General features: G+C 27.6%; 1 protein-coding gene across 1 annotated transcript in view; it reads left to right on the top strand.

Moving 5' to 3' along the window:
* LOC129918464 (cysteine-rich motor neuron 1 protein) overlaps positions 1-17,462 on the top strand; it is a 66,357-nt gene that overhangs the window by 17,202 nt on the left and 31,693 nt on the right. The window contains exons 2-3 of the mRNA XM_055999045.1: positions 3,381-3,764; positions 3,836-3,966. Coding sequence (XP_055855020.1) covers positions 3,568-3,764; positions 3,836-3,966 — 328 coding nt within the window. The 5' untranslated portion in view covers positions 3,381-3,567. The remainder of the gene's footprint in view (positions 1-3,380; positions 3,765-3,835; positions 3,967-17,462) is intronic.

Here is a 17,462-nt window from a genome sequence, read left to right as displayed (position 1 = left end):
TTCCAAACCCTTTTTTAATTTTTTGCAGAATTTTGAAAAGCAGAATTATGAAAAGCAGAATTTTGAAAAACAGAATTTTGAAAAACAGAATTTTGAAAAGCAGAATTTTGAAAGCAGAATTTTGTTAAGCAGAATTTTGAAAGCAGAATTTTGACAAAAGAATTTTGACCCCAGCAGAATTTTGACCCCAACCCATTTTTTGCTGATATTTAAAAAATGTATATATAAAATTGATATTGTTTTTTTTTTCGGTGTAGTGTCGTAGATAAGCTAATTTTACATAAAATTGTCTTTAAAAGTTTTCTTGTGCAACTCACTGTTTAGAAACCACAATGACTCAAATTTACATAAATAATATTAATAAAATTGCATATTTTTGGGGTTTAAGGAAGTTTTGTTTTTAAATTTCCGAGCCAACAGATAAAATAACTGCTTACTTGAACAACGACGCGCTCTCATGCGACTTCTTTTTTATCACAAAAGTACAACCTTATTTTCTGAATTATACAACAAAATGTTTATCAAATTCTTTTGAGCCGTTTTTGAAAAACATAAGCTTTTTGTTTGTTTCGGTTCATAGAAAATTGAATGTCCCTTCTTGGGAATCACCAAAAACTGATAAATACTGGTAGTCGGAGAGGTGACTGTAGACTTATTTAGCACATTTTGTTTTTTTTTTTTTTAAATTTAAGTGCCATCTTTAAAATACGAGCAAGTACCTACCAACTTGAAAACTTTACTAAAATTCTAAAAAAAAAAAATACAAAAAATCGGAATCATATTTAATAGAGTCATCAAAAGCCTCTAAGGCTTTTTTCGATAGAAGAGGGTCTCACCTTTAACTCTATCAAATATTATCATTTCAGCTGAAAAAGTAGTGTTATTAATGTTTTTTTGGCATTTGAGTAGGGTTGCCATGTATTTGCTTGTGTTTTGAGATGAGGCAGGACATTTTCTGGACAGAACTGAGGCTCAGCTAAATTTGAGTGTAAATATATTTTACGCTTGTATTTAAACTTGATTGTTCTAAAAACATTTTTTGCTGTTTTTTTTTTCATTTAAACATGGTTTCTCTATTTTTTAAGCTTACATTAATTTATTTATTTTATTATTATTTTTTCATTATTTTGGATTTTGTTTGAAATTTTATTTGACCAAATACAAATATATAGTAAAAATTTAGTCATGTGAAATGACATGTAGCGGGGACTCTTATCTACATTTGCATTCAACTCCCATCCCTGTAGGTTCACGCGTTCTCAAACCGGGAGAACTTAAAAATAAAAAAAAAATAGGCACGATTCTGAAAAAAAGGCATGATGTGGCGGTTCAACATGGAAGGTGATTTTTTAAAAATCTGACAATGAGCAAAGCGTAGGCCCATGACACAAGCTATCATTTGCCATCGCTCCCGAAAATTGCTCTCAAGCGGTTTAGCTTCCAGGAGTGTTCAAATATTCGGGGATTTTTCGAAAAAAAATTTTACCCCAACTTTCAAACGCGATTTTCTCGGAATTTTGAAAAAAATCCAAAAACCGGATTGTAATACTATCGGGTAGCGGAGAATATAAGCTTTCATATGGCACCACTCCCATGTCTCTAGGCTAACCGACAGCTCAGCTCACCCAACAGCTCAGATCACATCTATCAGCTATTATGTTCATATTCATTTTTTTAAACATAAAAATTCACCATTTAATCAGATTAAAATTGAAACTCTTTTACAAAAATAGATCTCTTAAATTTGAACAACTTTTCCTTCTTTTCGTTTCTTAAAAATATTCAACTTTCTTAAATTTCATCCCAATCCTTCATAATGTAATTACCTATTCTATGAAAAACCAATCCAAAAATTCTAAATAATCCATCTCTTCTGCTCCGTTTTATATTCACCGTATTTTTGCTAACAATATCATATTCTTCTTTTCTCATTTTCTCCTCCAGAACAGCTTTGAAGATGCTTCCAATTAATTAATTTAACATTTCCACTTCCCTTTTCTTTATAACGAATATTATGTATAAATTATTTGAGTGTTCCGCTAGCATTTTCCAATGCTTACCTTCCGTTCATATAATTTATAAGGATTTTTTTTTTTTTCTTCTTTAATATCTGGTAAGGATATTTCTTCATCACTGCTGGATAATATTTTGCAAAGACAGCTAAATTGATGTGAAGACAAAAAATAAAAAAATAAAAAAAAAATATAGGAAAAGAGAATCTGAAAGTTTCCTGGTTCACTTTGTTTTAATACCTCAAGGGTATTCAAGGCGGTAGAGGATTGGTGTAGAAATTTTTATGTATAGCTTCATAAAAAGAAAAAAAAGAAACTTGTTATTCTTTAAGATGGTTTAAAATGAAAAAAAATATCAAGGGTGACCATTTTATTCATTTCCTCTCCACTTTCAGCCAAAAGATGATAACTTTTTATGGAACACTGAAAAGTGTAAAATTATTTTTTAATAATACCTAAAGAATAATACCAATGAGATCACTTCAAGAACTATGCCCACTTTGGAGTCCTAGAACCTGTTGGATTGTTTTCAGTTTGTAATTCCAAAGTAGATATGGAGTTCCCCAAGGTTCCGTGTTATCTCCTGTTTTCTTACTGATCATTAAATTTGTATTTAATTTTCTCGACTTTTTCATCGGTTTTTATATTTTCTCAAAAATATTATAAATAATTAAGTTAAGATTTTTAAAAAAATATATCTAAATTTAAAGAAATTAAGAAGTAAAATATGGAGTACCTCAAGGTTCTGCTTTGTCCCCTACTATCTTTGATCATTTTCATTTATTTAATTTTCTGAACTAATTCTTTGATTTCTTTCTCTTTCTTAAAATTATTAAATGAATTGAACTGATTTAAAGAAGTATGGTCACCACTTAGTTAATTGTGAATCTCAAAGATACTTTGAATCTTTTGGGATAAATCAGCTGCAACAAAAAAAATTATCTACCTGCTTCATTTCATTAAAAAAATGAAAACTATGCCAAGTAGAAAAATGTAGATGGAAGCGGTTTCAACATAGTTTAACATTTTTTTTTTAGTTTTTTCTTCAGAAAAAAAAAAAATATAAACCAACAAAAGATTCCCAAAGTTATTTTTTTGTGCTTTTGTTGGTACTTGAATTTGTTAGGTTTTTTTTGGCAGATATGTCCTTGAACTGTTTTTTTTTATTAACTTCTTTTCTCTTATTTTTTTTTCTGCTGAAGAATAAAATAATTTTAGTAATTGCATTAGCATTTCAAAAGAAAATAAGGATTTTAGATTTTTTTTAGAAATGTATAGCTTTTGTATGAAAAATATTCATTCCTTATTATTATTTTTTTTTTGTAAGCAGAAAATCTAATTAAATAATTTTTTTTCTTCTATTTTCAGATAATTGAATCAATATTAAAAACAAAAATATGTTTCAAACAATTCTAACGCATCTTCTTCATAAAAAACAAAATTTGAAATTGAGATAAACTAAAAATTTTATTTTTCTTTAAAAAAATGTAAAAATTTCATCATTTTAAGAAAACAAAAAACAAAAAAAAAAAAAAAAACATTTGACCTTCGAACAATGTCAGCAACGGGCTACTTTTGTTTGCTGAATATTCGAACTTATTTGATATATCTGTGTTGTTATTTGTTAATTATGGTTGCAGCTGGTAGCCGAGTTGTTAATGGCTTAAAATGTTATTGCAATCCAAAGGAATGTGACGTTATAAGATCATTGGACTGCCCTGGTAAGGGTATGGTTTTATGGGATCCATGCAAGTAAGTTTATTTTTTAAGCATGTTGGTTATATGTAAATTCTTAAATAATAAATTTTTGTATTTATTTTTAGATGTTGCAGAATGTGTGCGAAAACCTTGGGAGAAACATGCGGTGGACCAGGAGGATTTTCAGGGACCTGCGAACCACCATTGCAATGTGTAACAAAACTTCCCATCGCGAGTGGTGTGGGTGTTTGTATGGGTAAGTTATTATTACAATAATTATTTTATTTCGTAAACTTGCTTAGGAAAATACTTTGTTGTTTAATTCCTAAGAAATGTGACTAATGTATGAAGGTACTGTCTAATTTGGAAACCTAATTCAAAATACATAATATTGGATCAGCTCTCGTTTTTATATACAAGTTATTTTGAGACTTTTTTTTGTGATCTTCTAATGCGTATTTTGTTTATGTGGGATTCATTAAAAATTTCAATATTTTTGCTGCCAATGGGCAAAAAAAGATTAGAAAAGTAGGACAAAACGAATGACTGAATAGAAATAACAGTTTAATTTTTTTACAAGGTCAACCGAATCTAAAATGGTTATTTTCTACAAAATACTCATAATTTTCAAAATTTATTTTAGAATTAAAATGCACGACTAGGTAGCACGTAATAAGGCTCTTATTGTAAGAGTTGCTACAATTTTATAATCTTTTTTTTTTAAGTTTTTTTGTATAGCATTTGCATTAGTACCTAATATAAAAATTGTTATTTAATTTTTCCGAAATTTTACAACAAATTTGAAAAAGGAATAAAAACTGTATTAAAAGTAAAAAAAACACCCTTTTTCGAATTGTAGGAAGCATTTAAAAAAAAAATTTCAATTTAAAAATTTCTCAACAATAAAAATTGGTAAGATGATGAAAATTCAACACATTAGAACAAAATTCCAAAAAAACAACCAACCGATTTTCAAAATAGTGATTTTTCAAAAACAAAAATTGAAATTTATTTAAAAAAATATAACGCTGAGTGGTTTGAAAATGCTTACAAATTTCAGATGTAGTGAGCTAGTTTACAGCAAGCTAGGATCTACAATCAGAGGCTCCTTATAAACCGAAGACATTCCAATGTTACGGTTTCTCAGAGGCTTCTGTATAATTTTTTTTTTGTTGAAATGAGTTTTTAATGACAGGTACCGTTAATAACGGGTGCAATGAATATGTATATTTTATTTTTCGTCCGAACTATTTTTGAGAAAAATATCCTTTTCCATGTTGGTCATATCGCAAGTACCATTATTTTCGGTTGTAAAAAAAATTCAATTCGTACTCTAAAATTTTAAATAAATTTGGTTTTTTTTCTAATTTTGATAAAATTGCGTTTATAGTTGTTTTTCTCACAAAAATCTGATGACGGAAGTATGTGGTTGTAGTTTTTTGCGAAAATCTAAATATTTTTATTTAATCTTGTATATTTCTTCAAAGAGTGAATCAATTATATTGAATTTCAATTTTCAAAAAAAAAAAACTGGAAAAATTAAAAAAAAAATACATTGTATATAAATTTTTTTTTCATTACTTAACCAAAAGCTTTTAATTCGAATAGTTTTTTATTTGTATGAATTTGTACAAATTTAACTGAACATTTCTGAGCACTTTAAATTTATACGGCCATTTAAAATAATGAAAAATTCTTATTTGAACCTTTTGGTTAATTGTTTATCAATTGACGAAAAGTAATTCAAACAAAGAATTTTTAGCAACTTTCAAATTTCTTATTCAAGTCTTTTGATGGAACATAAATATTCTTCCTTTAAATAAATGTTCACCCTTGAGTATTTTGCATACCTACACCTTAAAGTTCATCAAAATCAAAATGCAAAGTGTTACCAAAAGAAGTTTCAAATATTAATCAGGTGTTATAATGAATGACAAATCAGCCACGGGCGTCGATTATTTCAAAAATATTTGAAAATATATCATTTTGAAATATTAATTGTATTTCATTACAAAATGCAAATACTTTGGACAACATTTATTATTTTAATTAATTTATTCATTATATTTCAATAAAATATCGTTCTTTTATTCCTTTGAAAGGATTTTCTTTTACCTTTGAATTAAAGGACATCCCAAGTTTCTGATATAACTATGATAAAATTCAATTAAAAAAAAAAAAAAAACACCCAAAAAAGGGTTATCTACAAGAGCAAAATCAATGAAAACCTTATACCTCTTTGATCCTTAAAGGTTGGGTTTTTACTTAATAGAAAATTACATATCAGTTTGAAAAAGATACAATCTCTGTGTTACAGATAAAAACGAGTAGATATATGCATACTCACATGTCACATCCTTGTGAAAATTTACACTTTAGCTCTTTACCTCATTTCAGAATTTTCGATCTTATTTTCGTTTGAAAATCTCTCTATTTCTTTGAAAACAAGGATAAATGTTCATACCATACAGGGAGCATCTCTCTATGATTTAAAGTGCATCTAGTTTAGGATTTTTTTTTTTTTTTGAATATCCTCTGGCTCTATTTAAGATCCTTTATGAAATACGAGAGCAACATGAAATACGAATACAAGACTTGGAAATCTATGTTTCCGATGAAAGATTTATTTTTCTAGTTACCCAACAGCAACACAGAAAGGAGATACATAAATACTCAATTGTATTTTGTTCCTGGCGGGTGAAAAAAAAAGGATTATTTATGTATGTATTTGTATATGAGTGGGTATAGGTATAAAGCTTTTGTAAGGATTATCTCTATTTGTTAGAGAGAAAAACGTATTTTATTTAACTTGAATTTATTTTTACCATAAAATTTAATACTATCATCTTTTTTTTAATATAAAGGATCCGGAAATCCCTTAAGGGTTGCTCGAGGTCAATTTATTTTTGTTTAAGAAACTTTATTGTGTTATTTCAACAAAACAGTTTTTTAACAAAATAATAACTCAGCAGGATTAATGAAACACTCACCTTTTACTACTTAACAAAATTAAGAAAAAGGAAGAAGGTTTAAAAATAGTAACTGGATCAATATCCTCCAGAGGGACCTAATTTTAGCAATATTTCTCTCTCAGGATATTTTTCTACCAAATCCTCAAAAAAATCTCTCTATGTAATAAAAGATTTAAATTGACACAAAAATACAAACACTTTGGAATCCTTAACACGTTCTCATTTAATACTTCCACTTAATATAGGTACACAAAAACACCTACAACCTTCCTAAACGTATTTAGAGATCCTTTTTCTGAATAGTAAGTTATTTTTTCTTTTAATAACCACTTACATTCAATTATACTGACAAATCACTTTTCCTTCATCTTCTTCCTTGTTTAATGCTGATAGAATTTCCTTTTATTCTTATGTTTTGTGAGAAACTTTATATCCAGTTGCGAGATGAGATGTTTTTTTTTCAAACAAGAAAAGGAAGAAGAAATAAGTATACTTTCATAGAATACAAACCAACAACGGGAAGGATGTCAAGGACATTTCTGATATTAATAATTCATTAGACACTAGAGGGTGATGCTTTAATATTATTTAAGATGATGATGATTATGTGGCTTGTGTTGTGTTGGGTTTGGTATTTCATCGATATATTTTATTTTTAGGATGAAATTTTTTTGAAAATGTGTATAAGAGATAGCAAGTTTTATGTAGGTAGATAGAGCTTTATGTATAAAAGTCAGGCCATTAAATAATTTAAGGAAAGTTAAGGAATTATTTATTATCCCTTTTTATGGGTAACACTTTTAGGCCTCTAGACAAAAGAGAAGATTTATTGTCTTAAAGTGGTTGACAGAAGGGTTTTTGAGACTTTTCTTGGCAGCAGAAAAGAGTTTTAGAATATTTGGTGAAATAAGTTAAACCATATTGAAATGAAACTTGGAGTCGAATTAAAATATTTACTACACTACCAAAAAAATTAGAACTCAAAAACGAAAATAAAACAAAAAAAAAGTTGTTTTTTTTAATTTTTAGATTAATAAATTACATATGACCGATTTCATAAACATTTAAAAGGCTTTTAAATTTTTAAATGACGTTATTTGAATGGAACAAACGTCAATTTTGGACGTAAAAGCCTGATAAATACTTAAAAGGGCTTTATGAAATTAGCCAATAATAGTGTTTTAACCGAAGTTTTGCATTTTTTTTTTTTTTCAATTCAGAAAATATTTTAGTTGCAATAATTTTTCTTTTTAATGGAAAATATTTTTATTTTCAATAAATTTTTTATTTTATTTTCAAGCAAATATTTTCACCTGTAATATCATTTTTTTTTTTTTTTCAATGGAAAATATTTTAAATTACAATACAATTTTGAATGCAAATATTTTTTCAGTTGCAACAAATATTTTTTTAATGCAATTTTTTTTTCTGCCAGTATTTTTTAAGTTATAAAAAAATCAACCATCACCTAGTTTTCGTTTACAATTAAATTTGAGAAAAAAAAAGAATTTCAAATTGATAAACAATATATCTTTGTGGATTTAAAATTCGCCTATTAGTGGAGTAACTAAAGCTCAAAAATTGGCAATATTAGGGAACCCGGCCGAACAGCTTAGATTTTGATGATCTTTTTTTTCAAACGTCGGTAATTAAAAATACTTTAAAGTTTATAGATTAAAAATTGCCGGTGTTGCCGTTTTGATTTTTTATATTTAATTGAAGATTTTTGTGAACAAAAACAATTTTTTTTCAAAAATTTTTCTTAAATTTCATAAATTAATTGATGCCAAAAGATTGTCTAGGAAATTCAAGGAAAAAAAATATATGGGAGTGAGGGACAGTCTTCCATAGTTCAAGCGATAGATGCAATTTTCTTATTAATTGACTTCAAACACAAAAAAAAATATTTGAACACAACGGCAACACCTACAATATTCAAATATACATTTTTTAAAAGCTAGAAGCTTAGTCATATATGTAAAATTAAAATTAAGTTAATTGAATGAACGGCTTTTGAAAGAATGGTAATTGAACTCAGATTTTTGAAAAAAAAATTATTGAAAAAATTTTAACATGTCGTTTTTTAAACTTGGTCGTAATATAAAATGCATTTATTTTCAAATTTTTTTGGCCGCATTTATTATGATTTCAAATTATAAAAGGAAATGTCAATATGTATTACGGTTTATGAAAAAAATTAAAAAATATTTCATTTTCGAAAAACTTTTTTTAATAAAAGTTTTGAAAAAAAATGTAACTTATTTTTTTTTTTAAGTGCAACATCTAAACATAAAATTATTTCTTATTCATTTAATAACCCTTACTGTTGAAAGTTAAATAGCAAAAATTTAAAGTTCTTATTTACTAAAGTCTTTGAGAAAATCAATTATTTCAATGCAAAAATTTAGTTTTTATCAAAAAAACCCATTGAAATTGAAGTAATTTTTAATTTTTTTTTTAAACTGTAATATATATTACCTTTTCCTCTTCGGAATTCAACTGATAATATTTATGGCCAAAACTTTTTTTTTCTGCGGACAAGCGTTTCTCCGCAATTTTGCATCAAACCCAATTTTCTTCGTTTTGTAAGTTTTTTTTTCACTTTCATATCATTTTATTAAAAAAAACACGTAAATGAGTAATAATTTCCATGAATTTTATTTTTTTTTATTAAAGCCAAGTTTCTTTTCCTGAAAAAAATTACTTTTTTTTTCATAAAAAAGACTACCGAAAGTAGGTACCTAATTAAAAAAAAATAAACAAAATGAGTGAATTAAAAAAAAAATATTTTTTAATACAAAATTAACTTAAATGAATTAAAAACTTTTTCTTTTTGGTTCATTTGAATTAATTTTGTATTTAAAAATTATTTTCTTCTTAAATTCACTCAGTAGTCTTTTTTATGAAAAAAGGTAATTTTTTCAAGAAAATAAACTGGGCTTCAATAATAAGTGAATAAAATGAATACTCATTCAAGTGTTTTTTTTTTTTTTTTTTTTTGAATAAAATTATTATGAAAGTGAAAAAAATAAACAACTTAAAAAACGAAAAAAATAGTTTTTGATGCAAAATTGCTGAAACTTTAACTGTAACAAATTCTTGATTGATTGTAAAAATCAGACGTATTTTGGCAAAGATAAAGCCAGTGAAAGGAAAGGAGAACAAAAATCATAAAAACCGTCATAACTCGAAAACGAAAAAATTACCTCTTAAGTTTTTCGATTTAAAATAACATCAAGAATCCATGGTTTTCATTTGGGGTGGTGACTGTGGGACACCTTGTATATAGTTTTGTGTAGTACCACACTGTTTGTCATGTTTTCCATTTTTACTTTCGTCAACAAGCATCCAAGTCAACTACTGATCTGTATCGAAAGCAATTTTGAATTCCTTTTTAATGAAAATTAATTAACTGTAAAATTTAAACTTACAAAATTCGTTTAGATTTTTTTGTCCAGTACTTGACAGTCTTTTTTATGTCTTCAAAAGTACCCTCAAAAAATTATTAAATTAACCAGATAAATTACCCCTTATAACCCTTACAACCTTTTATATTTTTTTTAACTAGGTGCAGACACAAAAAAAAATTGTAAAAAAGAAAAATCAACACCCAATTATTTTGCCATAAAAAATTGGCCTTAAAATTCATGGAAATCATACTCTCTTTCTGATCTCTCTCTCTGTCAAGGTTACATAATATACCTACTGAAAAAAAAAAAAAAAAAACTGAAAATGTAGAGAAATCCCAATTCAAAATGTAAGTATACTGGTAACTGCGGGGCACGTGTAATCCGACGTTTAATTCGGTTTATTTTTTTTTTTTTACATTCATCCAAAGTACAGAGAGAGGTATCTCAAGAATGCAATTATAACCATTAAAATAAAGGATAATTGACTCGAGGTGTATTTGCGTGAGTGGGTTTCTTAATTAAACCAAAGGGTTCGTTTTTTAATATTATATATACGAGTAACGAGTACTCGTACTACTTTTTTTCGGTGTGTCTGTGTATAATACAGAGCCAACCATTAAGGATTTTACATTCTTGGTGCTTTAATAAATCGGCACTTAATAACACTTGGTTACCTTGGTGTACACTTAACAAGTACTTAAAGAGGATTAAAACAAATTACTTTACCGCAAAATAAAAATTTATAAAAAATAAAAAAAAAAAAACTTCTGGTGCATTCACAAAAGAATAAAAAGGATCCTTTTGCATATCATTAAAAAACAAAGTGAAAGAAAAAAAAAAAAACAATTGACAATACCCAAGGCAAATAAATAAATAAAAAAGGTTGTTGTTTGGTGCCTTGCGGAAAAGCAATTACATTTTTATTACCATGTCCTTAACAAGGCGTATATTTATACAATATTGTGTCGCTTCCTTAAAAATGTAAAAAAAAAAAAAAAAAATTAACAAACACAAAAAATTTCGTTGACATTTCAAAATGTCAACCGCAATGAAAATTGTGTTGTAATTGATATGGGTGGTTTATTCTTTGCGATAAATTATCCTCAATTTCATTTATTCATTGTTATTCTAACGGGGCGTGTGTTCACAGTTAATACGAATTCGCAGCTAATAAAAATTAACATCCTTTGGGGCACGTGCCAACATTTTAAATTTACTGACATTTTTCTTCATTTGTTTATTATGAAGGAATTCTTTTTTAACGTTTGATATCAGGACCTAGAGGCTTAAAAGTTTCAACATAAAAAATTTGGGTTAAATGGAACTAAAAGATTAAATGTAAAGTAACCATTTTTTTCTCATATTTTGACCTGTGGATTATTCTTATGTAAAACAAGTGTAGAAAGACTGTTGTTGATTAAGTATTTTAATGGATAGGGTTGCCACATCGAACTTTGAATTTTGAGTCTGCGGAAGATGTAAATCACCCTTAGCGATTTTTTATAGTTTGTTTGAAAAATAACATTTTACATTTCTTCTGTTGCAAATATTTTTTCAAAGTTTTAAAAACCTTGGACCAAAGTATTCTACGTAACAAACTTCTAAAGTCGCACTTTGCTGACATCATAACTCAATAGCAAAAAACAGTCTGTTTTTCTGTAGAACAAACTTTCCAGTGTCTTCCCTACCATTCAAAGTATTCAACAAGGCACTATGCTAGGACCACTTCTTTTTTCACTTTTTATAAATGAGATAAATTAAAATTTTGAAATCTACTATAAATTTGTTAAGGACATCCAATTATAGTACAGGTAAAATAGTACATTAAATCAACAGTTAAAAAAAAAAAAATTGTTACACTCATGAAACTTGGCAAAAAGTTTGCTTTTGGGATAAGAACGAATAGTCTGTAAGAAAAGTTGGGTGCAAGGGTGTTTTTTCGCGGACAAGAGGGAGGTGTGAAGGTCAATAATATAAAGAAGAAAAAGAAGAAAACGTAAAGAAGAATCTGTTTTTGTTTTATGAACATTATGAAATAAATTCAATTTGATGTTTTGTCCAAAATAATGCGTTTCGCCCAGGCACAACAAGTTATAGTGAACAAAATTTTTTGTCGAATATTATCATATGACACATGTTTTTTAGGTATTTTTTGATGTTGAATCTAATGACATAAAAATAAAGTCAATACGATTGCTCTAAAAAAAGTTATAGCCGATTAAAAACAAGGTTGCTTGTTTTTTCGACTTCAACAGGTAAAATATAACCGAAACCCATGTAAAAAACATGATACACTGATAAAATTCGGGATGTTAGGTTAAGATAAAGCAGGGACAAAGAATTCATAAAGTTCTTAAACATAATTATTTTTTTAAAGAAATGATGAAATTCAGAATTTGTCCCCACAAAAACTGGAAAAAAATTGTTACACCAATGAAAATTGGTAAAAATGTTTCATTAATAACCAAATATTTTTGGTTAAAGGGTGTTTTTTTATTAAAAAATGTTGCCTTTCCCATAGGAATTACGAATAAAACAAGTGTTTAAATTTTTTTCATGTGAAAGGGTGTTTTATTTGGTGCAGAGAAAAAATGGGTGTATTTGGAAAAATGAGTAATACAAGAGTAGTAATAGTGGTACCCTATTGAAATTCAGCAATTATGTTACTTTTGAGATAAGAAACAAGATTCTAAAGTGTCTATAAGAATATCGTTATTGAAAGGGTTTTTTTTTAGTGTAAACAATAATGATGGGCCACCTTAATGAAATTTGGTAAAAAACATTGATTTTGGGATAGAAAGCAAGAATAAAGAGTTTTCATATAAAAAAATTTAAGTTAAAGGGTGTTTTTTTTTTCGAAGAGGCAGTAAGATCTGTAATTGGTCACAAAAAGCCAATGTTTTATTTTCTACAAGAATATGTAAAAAATTTGCTAAAAAGTTAATTTATGAAAAATAATTTTTTTAGTAGAAGATTGATGTAAAAATGTCTGTCTGAAGTATGAAAAAAAAATTCAATTTTTTTCACCCACCCTAATAAATATGCTCATAAAGGGAACGAGAGTATAGAAATCAATATAAATCAAAACAAAAGCTTTAAAAACATAAAACCTGAAATTAAAATCGATGACAGTGACACAGTGACTTTAGATGTTTTTTTTTCAGAATGTAAATAAAAATTAGTACATGGACCAAACTTTTCTTATTCAAATAGGTACCTTCTAAATAGCTTGAATGAATGAAAAATCCTTTTCGAAATATCATTTAACTCTTACAAAATCTTCTTGAACTACAAAAAAGAAGAAAAAATAATAAACTTCTAGTCATTTGATGCAGCAGCATCATCATCCAAAGGAACCAAAATCAAGTTAAATAAAAATGAAAGACACAAACAAAAAAACTGAAATCCTTCTTAATGAGAGATTTTTCTCTTAACCCCCATCATTGTGATCAAATGGCTTCCAAAAAGAAGTAATCCTGCCAAGCTTCCAAGAAAACTTTACAAAAGAACAAAAGACATATATTAACTGGGTTGAATTGTTTCCTTGGCAATCAAAAATCGATACTGCAATTTTCAAGATAATTAAGAGAACTTTTTTTTCTTGCTTCTTGTATTTTTTTTTTTTTTTTTCGTTGATAATATTGTGTATTCCATTTCAGTGACTTTTTCGTCCTTCTTAATGTATCCTACAGCTTTATATCCTACAGCTACTCATATATGATAGAGAAGCCGCTCTCACTGGTGCACATTTCTTCTGTCTGTTGCTATGTTTTCTTCTTGTATAAACATATTAGCTGCTTGCTAGAAAACATACCACTCTGTCATCAGATCCTTATAGTCCTTTTATGTGTATGGTATAAGTTTGTATCCTTTTAGCATCTGTGTCAAACTATAATACAACAACGATATACCAACGTCATCGTTGTCGTTGGCGATGTCGTTGTTTTCTAGTGTATTATCCTTTTGGCCTTGCTTTAGGTTCCGTATAATATAGAAAAAGGTTCTAATTAATTTTCAATTCTATATCCAATATCCTTATTTTCTTCTTTTTTTTTTTTTGTGTCCTTGCATGTGTGTGTTCCTGTGAAGTTTATACATATTTCATGTTTGTATAATGCACATTCACTATGACAGATTTTCTAAATTAGACTTTGCGAAATCGAAACGAATTATCAGCTCATTAATGAGGATTTAATTTAATGTCCTTGTGGAAAGGCAGAGCAGAACAAGGATTGCATAGTCTGCATAATGCATGCTCATAGAAGGGAAAGATAACTTTTTGATTATATAATTGACTAATTTGGTGTAAGCTTTGTGTGTGTCGATGTCAATGTGGATATATATGGTAAAGGCTTAGTGGAGAGATTTTCTGACATTAAGGACATTTTATAGGTTAAGATAGAAAAGGATCAGGGTTAGTTTATGTGAAAATGTGCGGGATTAAAATAGAGCAAGTGGATTCAAGGATGTAAACTGAAATTAATGAGAACATAAGTAATCGATTTTTATGTATCAATACATTTTGTTCTAATTTATTTGAAAATATATTTTTATTTAATTCTGAAAAATGCCAATTGATATGGATTTATCAATCAAGGAAATGGTAAATGTTGGAGTTACAGCTAAACTTGCCTCTCCTTTGTACCATTTGTCTGGAGCATTGCAAAGCAGTTCAACAGAAACTGATTATACAGATCTTCACAGCAAATATCAGAAATTTCTCAATGAAAAAACTTCAACCCAATCTGATGACACTTTGGAAAATTCAAAAAACCTCTATCGTTTGAAAACTGTTCACGAACTTGGAACACAGAAGGTTACACCTTCAAAAATTGAATTTTTACTTTATCGGAGACCATCAAATTATAAAAGATTGCATAAAAAGTCAAGCAAACATGTTCGATTAAAGAATTCCCACACTTCGATTAAGCATCTTTTAGAAAGTGAGAGTAAAAGTGAAGAAGCAAAACAGAAGGCAAATCCAAAAAATGAAACTTCATTTGTAGAAAAATTGAAGAAATCCCTGGGAAACATGAAGAAAAATAAGAATACCAAAAAAGAAACTTCAAGTCCCAAGAAACGAAAAACTCCCAAAGAATCCAGAATTGATATTTATCCTTTTGACCATGGATGTGCAGAGTATCTACAAACAACTGATTTTGCCCCGCAATTAATTTCTGAACTTTTAGCTCAACGAGCTACAGATTATGCAACACGATTTTGGGCTGAATTTTTTGGAAGTCTTCATATTGGAGTTGCATTTGTTTTGACATTTTTCCTGCAAACTTATCGTTTTTTATTGCACAGTTTGATTAAATCAGTTTTAGTGGGATTTTTACAAATGTCATCAGATTATGGAGTTAAACCTTTATTGACAGTTGTATTTAATGGATTTATACAGCCATTATTGATTTTTATGCACAATATATTGTCATCGGTGAGAGATGTTTTCAAACCAATTTCAGAGACAATGGATAGTTTTTTTAAGCCAGTAGGAAGTTTATTACGATCTGTAAGACTCATAACATTTAAAGAAAGTCGATCAAGAAAAACTGTTGCAAGTGTTTAGAAAAATGTTTACATTTATGTATTAAATAAAATATTATTTGTAATTATTTATTATTATTTTAATTTTTACTTGCGATATAGAACCATATAAAAAGTTATAACTAACGGAACCTTCCAATTTTGCAATTTTGGGAAAAATAGTGTTCTCCAAAACGGCTACAACGATTTTATTAAAAAAATTCAAATATAATTTTTTTATAGATTTTTTTTCGAACATCATTTTAACGAATTTGTTATACCAAAGCATTTATATTATTTTAATGTAAATCAAAAATAAAATTTTGAAATGCATTTTTAAAAAAGTTTGTACAATTTTTTTTTTTTTTCGAAAAATCATATTTTCGAAAATGGGACATTGATTTTTTCTAAAGCTTTGTTTTAGTGTGTTGGTTAATATTTGCTTCAAAATGGCATGCGAATTTTATTTAAAATTCTCTTCCAAAAAATTATTTCTAAAAAAAAAAACAATTTTGAAAAAAAAAAATGTTTTTTCCCTCGAAAGTTGAAAGTCGCAAACAGGGTTGTATAAATATCAACTGAAAAAAAAATGTAGTTGAAATTTAAAAAAAAATATTATTACAAATAAAATATTTTTGCATTAAAAAGAAAATTTTTATTGCAACTGAAAAATATTTGCATTGAAAATAAAATTTTTTTGCAACTTTAAATATATAATAAATTGTAAGAAATTCTACGAATATTAAAAGCAAAATATATATTGCACACATTTTGCATTGATTTTTTATTTTTAACCCTCTGTCGGCACACACGGGTGTGAATTTGGCAAGACAAAAATGAAAAGTGGTCACAGAAAAGTGTCTTTATAAGGGTGAAAATACATTCTTTTTGGATTGTGAATACATAGTGGAGTCAAATTAGCTTTATACCTCGGAATCCAGGGAAAGTCGATGCATCTGAAAAACGAGTATAGGACTGCATTATAAAAGGGTCAAATAAGAAAGTTAAAAAAAAAAATTTCACCGCTCTCGATTACAACAGTTTTTATGGACCGTTTACTGTCATTCCGTATGGAAGCGTCAATCGGAATTGCTGTCTCATTTTAGATTTTGCTCAAACTTTGTAGGGATGTTCTCTAGGACTGTAAGGAAGCAAATCCATGATGATTTAATTTTAAGTTGCGTGGTTTCCCCGCTACCCGCATTCGAACTTTTTCAGAAGGTCATTTTTATGTTATTATAACTTTGCGTCTACTTAAGATATCTTTTTGTTTGAAACGCCATTTTAAAGCTTAAGAATAGTAATTTTTGAATACATATTAAAAAATTACGTAATAATTATCCCTGAATTAAAAATAATTTTTGAAAAACTGGTAATTTTGCTGATTTCTCATGGTTTTTGACTGGCTCCAGAACCTTGGCTATTATAATTAGGAAGCTTATACTTACCAAATATTAAATATAGATATTTTTCAACAAATTACATCTAAAATGAACTCGATGGCTGTACTCCTTATGCAAAAATTTTAAGTTCAAAGTATTGAGTATTTTAAAAAAGCTAATTTTTATACTGTCATTTTCTACGATTTGACTAAACGAAGAAATGTGAAACTTACAGTGTGTTAAGTTAAGAGTACGAACTAAATATACTATTAATTTCATGCTTCTATCTTATGTCAAACATAGTGCAATCATAGCCTTAAGTAGGGGTTATTTTGGCTTTTTAGCATTTTTGCGAATTTTCAAACAATTGGTACACTAAGAAAATAACACAATTTTATTTAGAGGACTTAAAGTTAAAAGTTTCAACTTAACACACTGTTAGTTTCATGTTTCTATCTTTAG

This window comes from Episyrphus balteatus, chromosome 4, assembly GCF_945859705.1.
Source record: "Episyrphus balteatus chromosome 4, idEpiBalt1.1, whole genome shotgun sequence".
Taxonomy (NCBI): domain Eukaryota; kingdom Metazoa; phylum Arthropoda; class Insecta; order Diptera; family Syrphidae; genus Episyrphus; species Episyrphus balteatus.
This window is presented reverse-complemented; position numbering and strand designations above follow the sequence as displayed.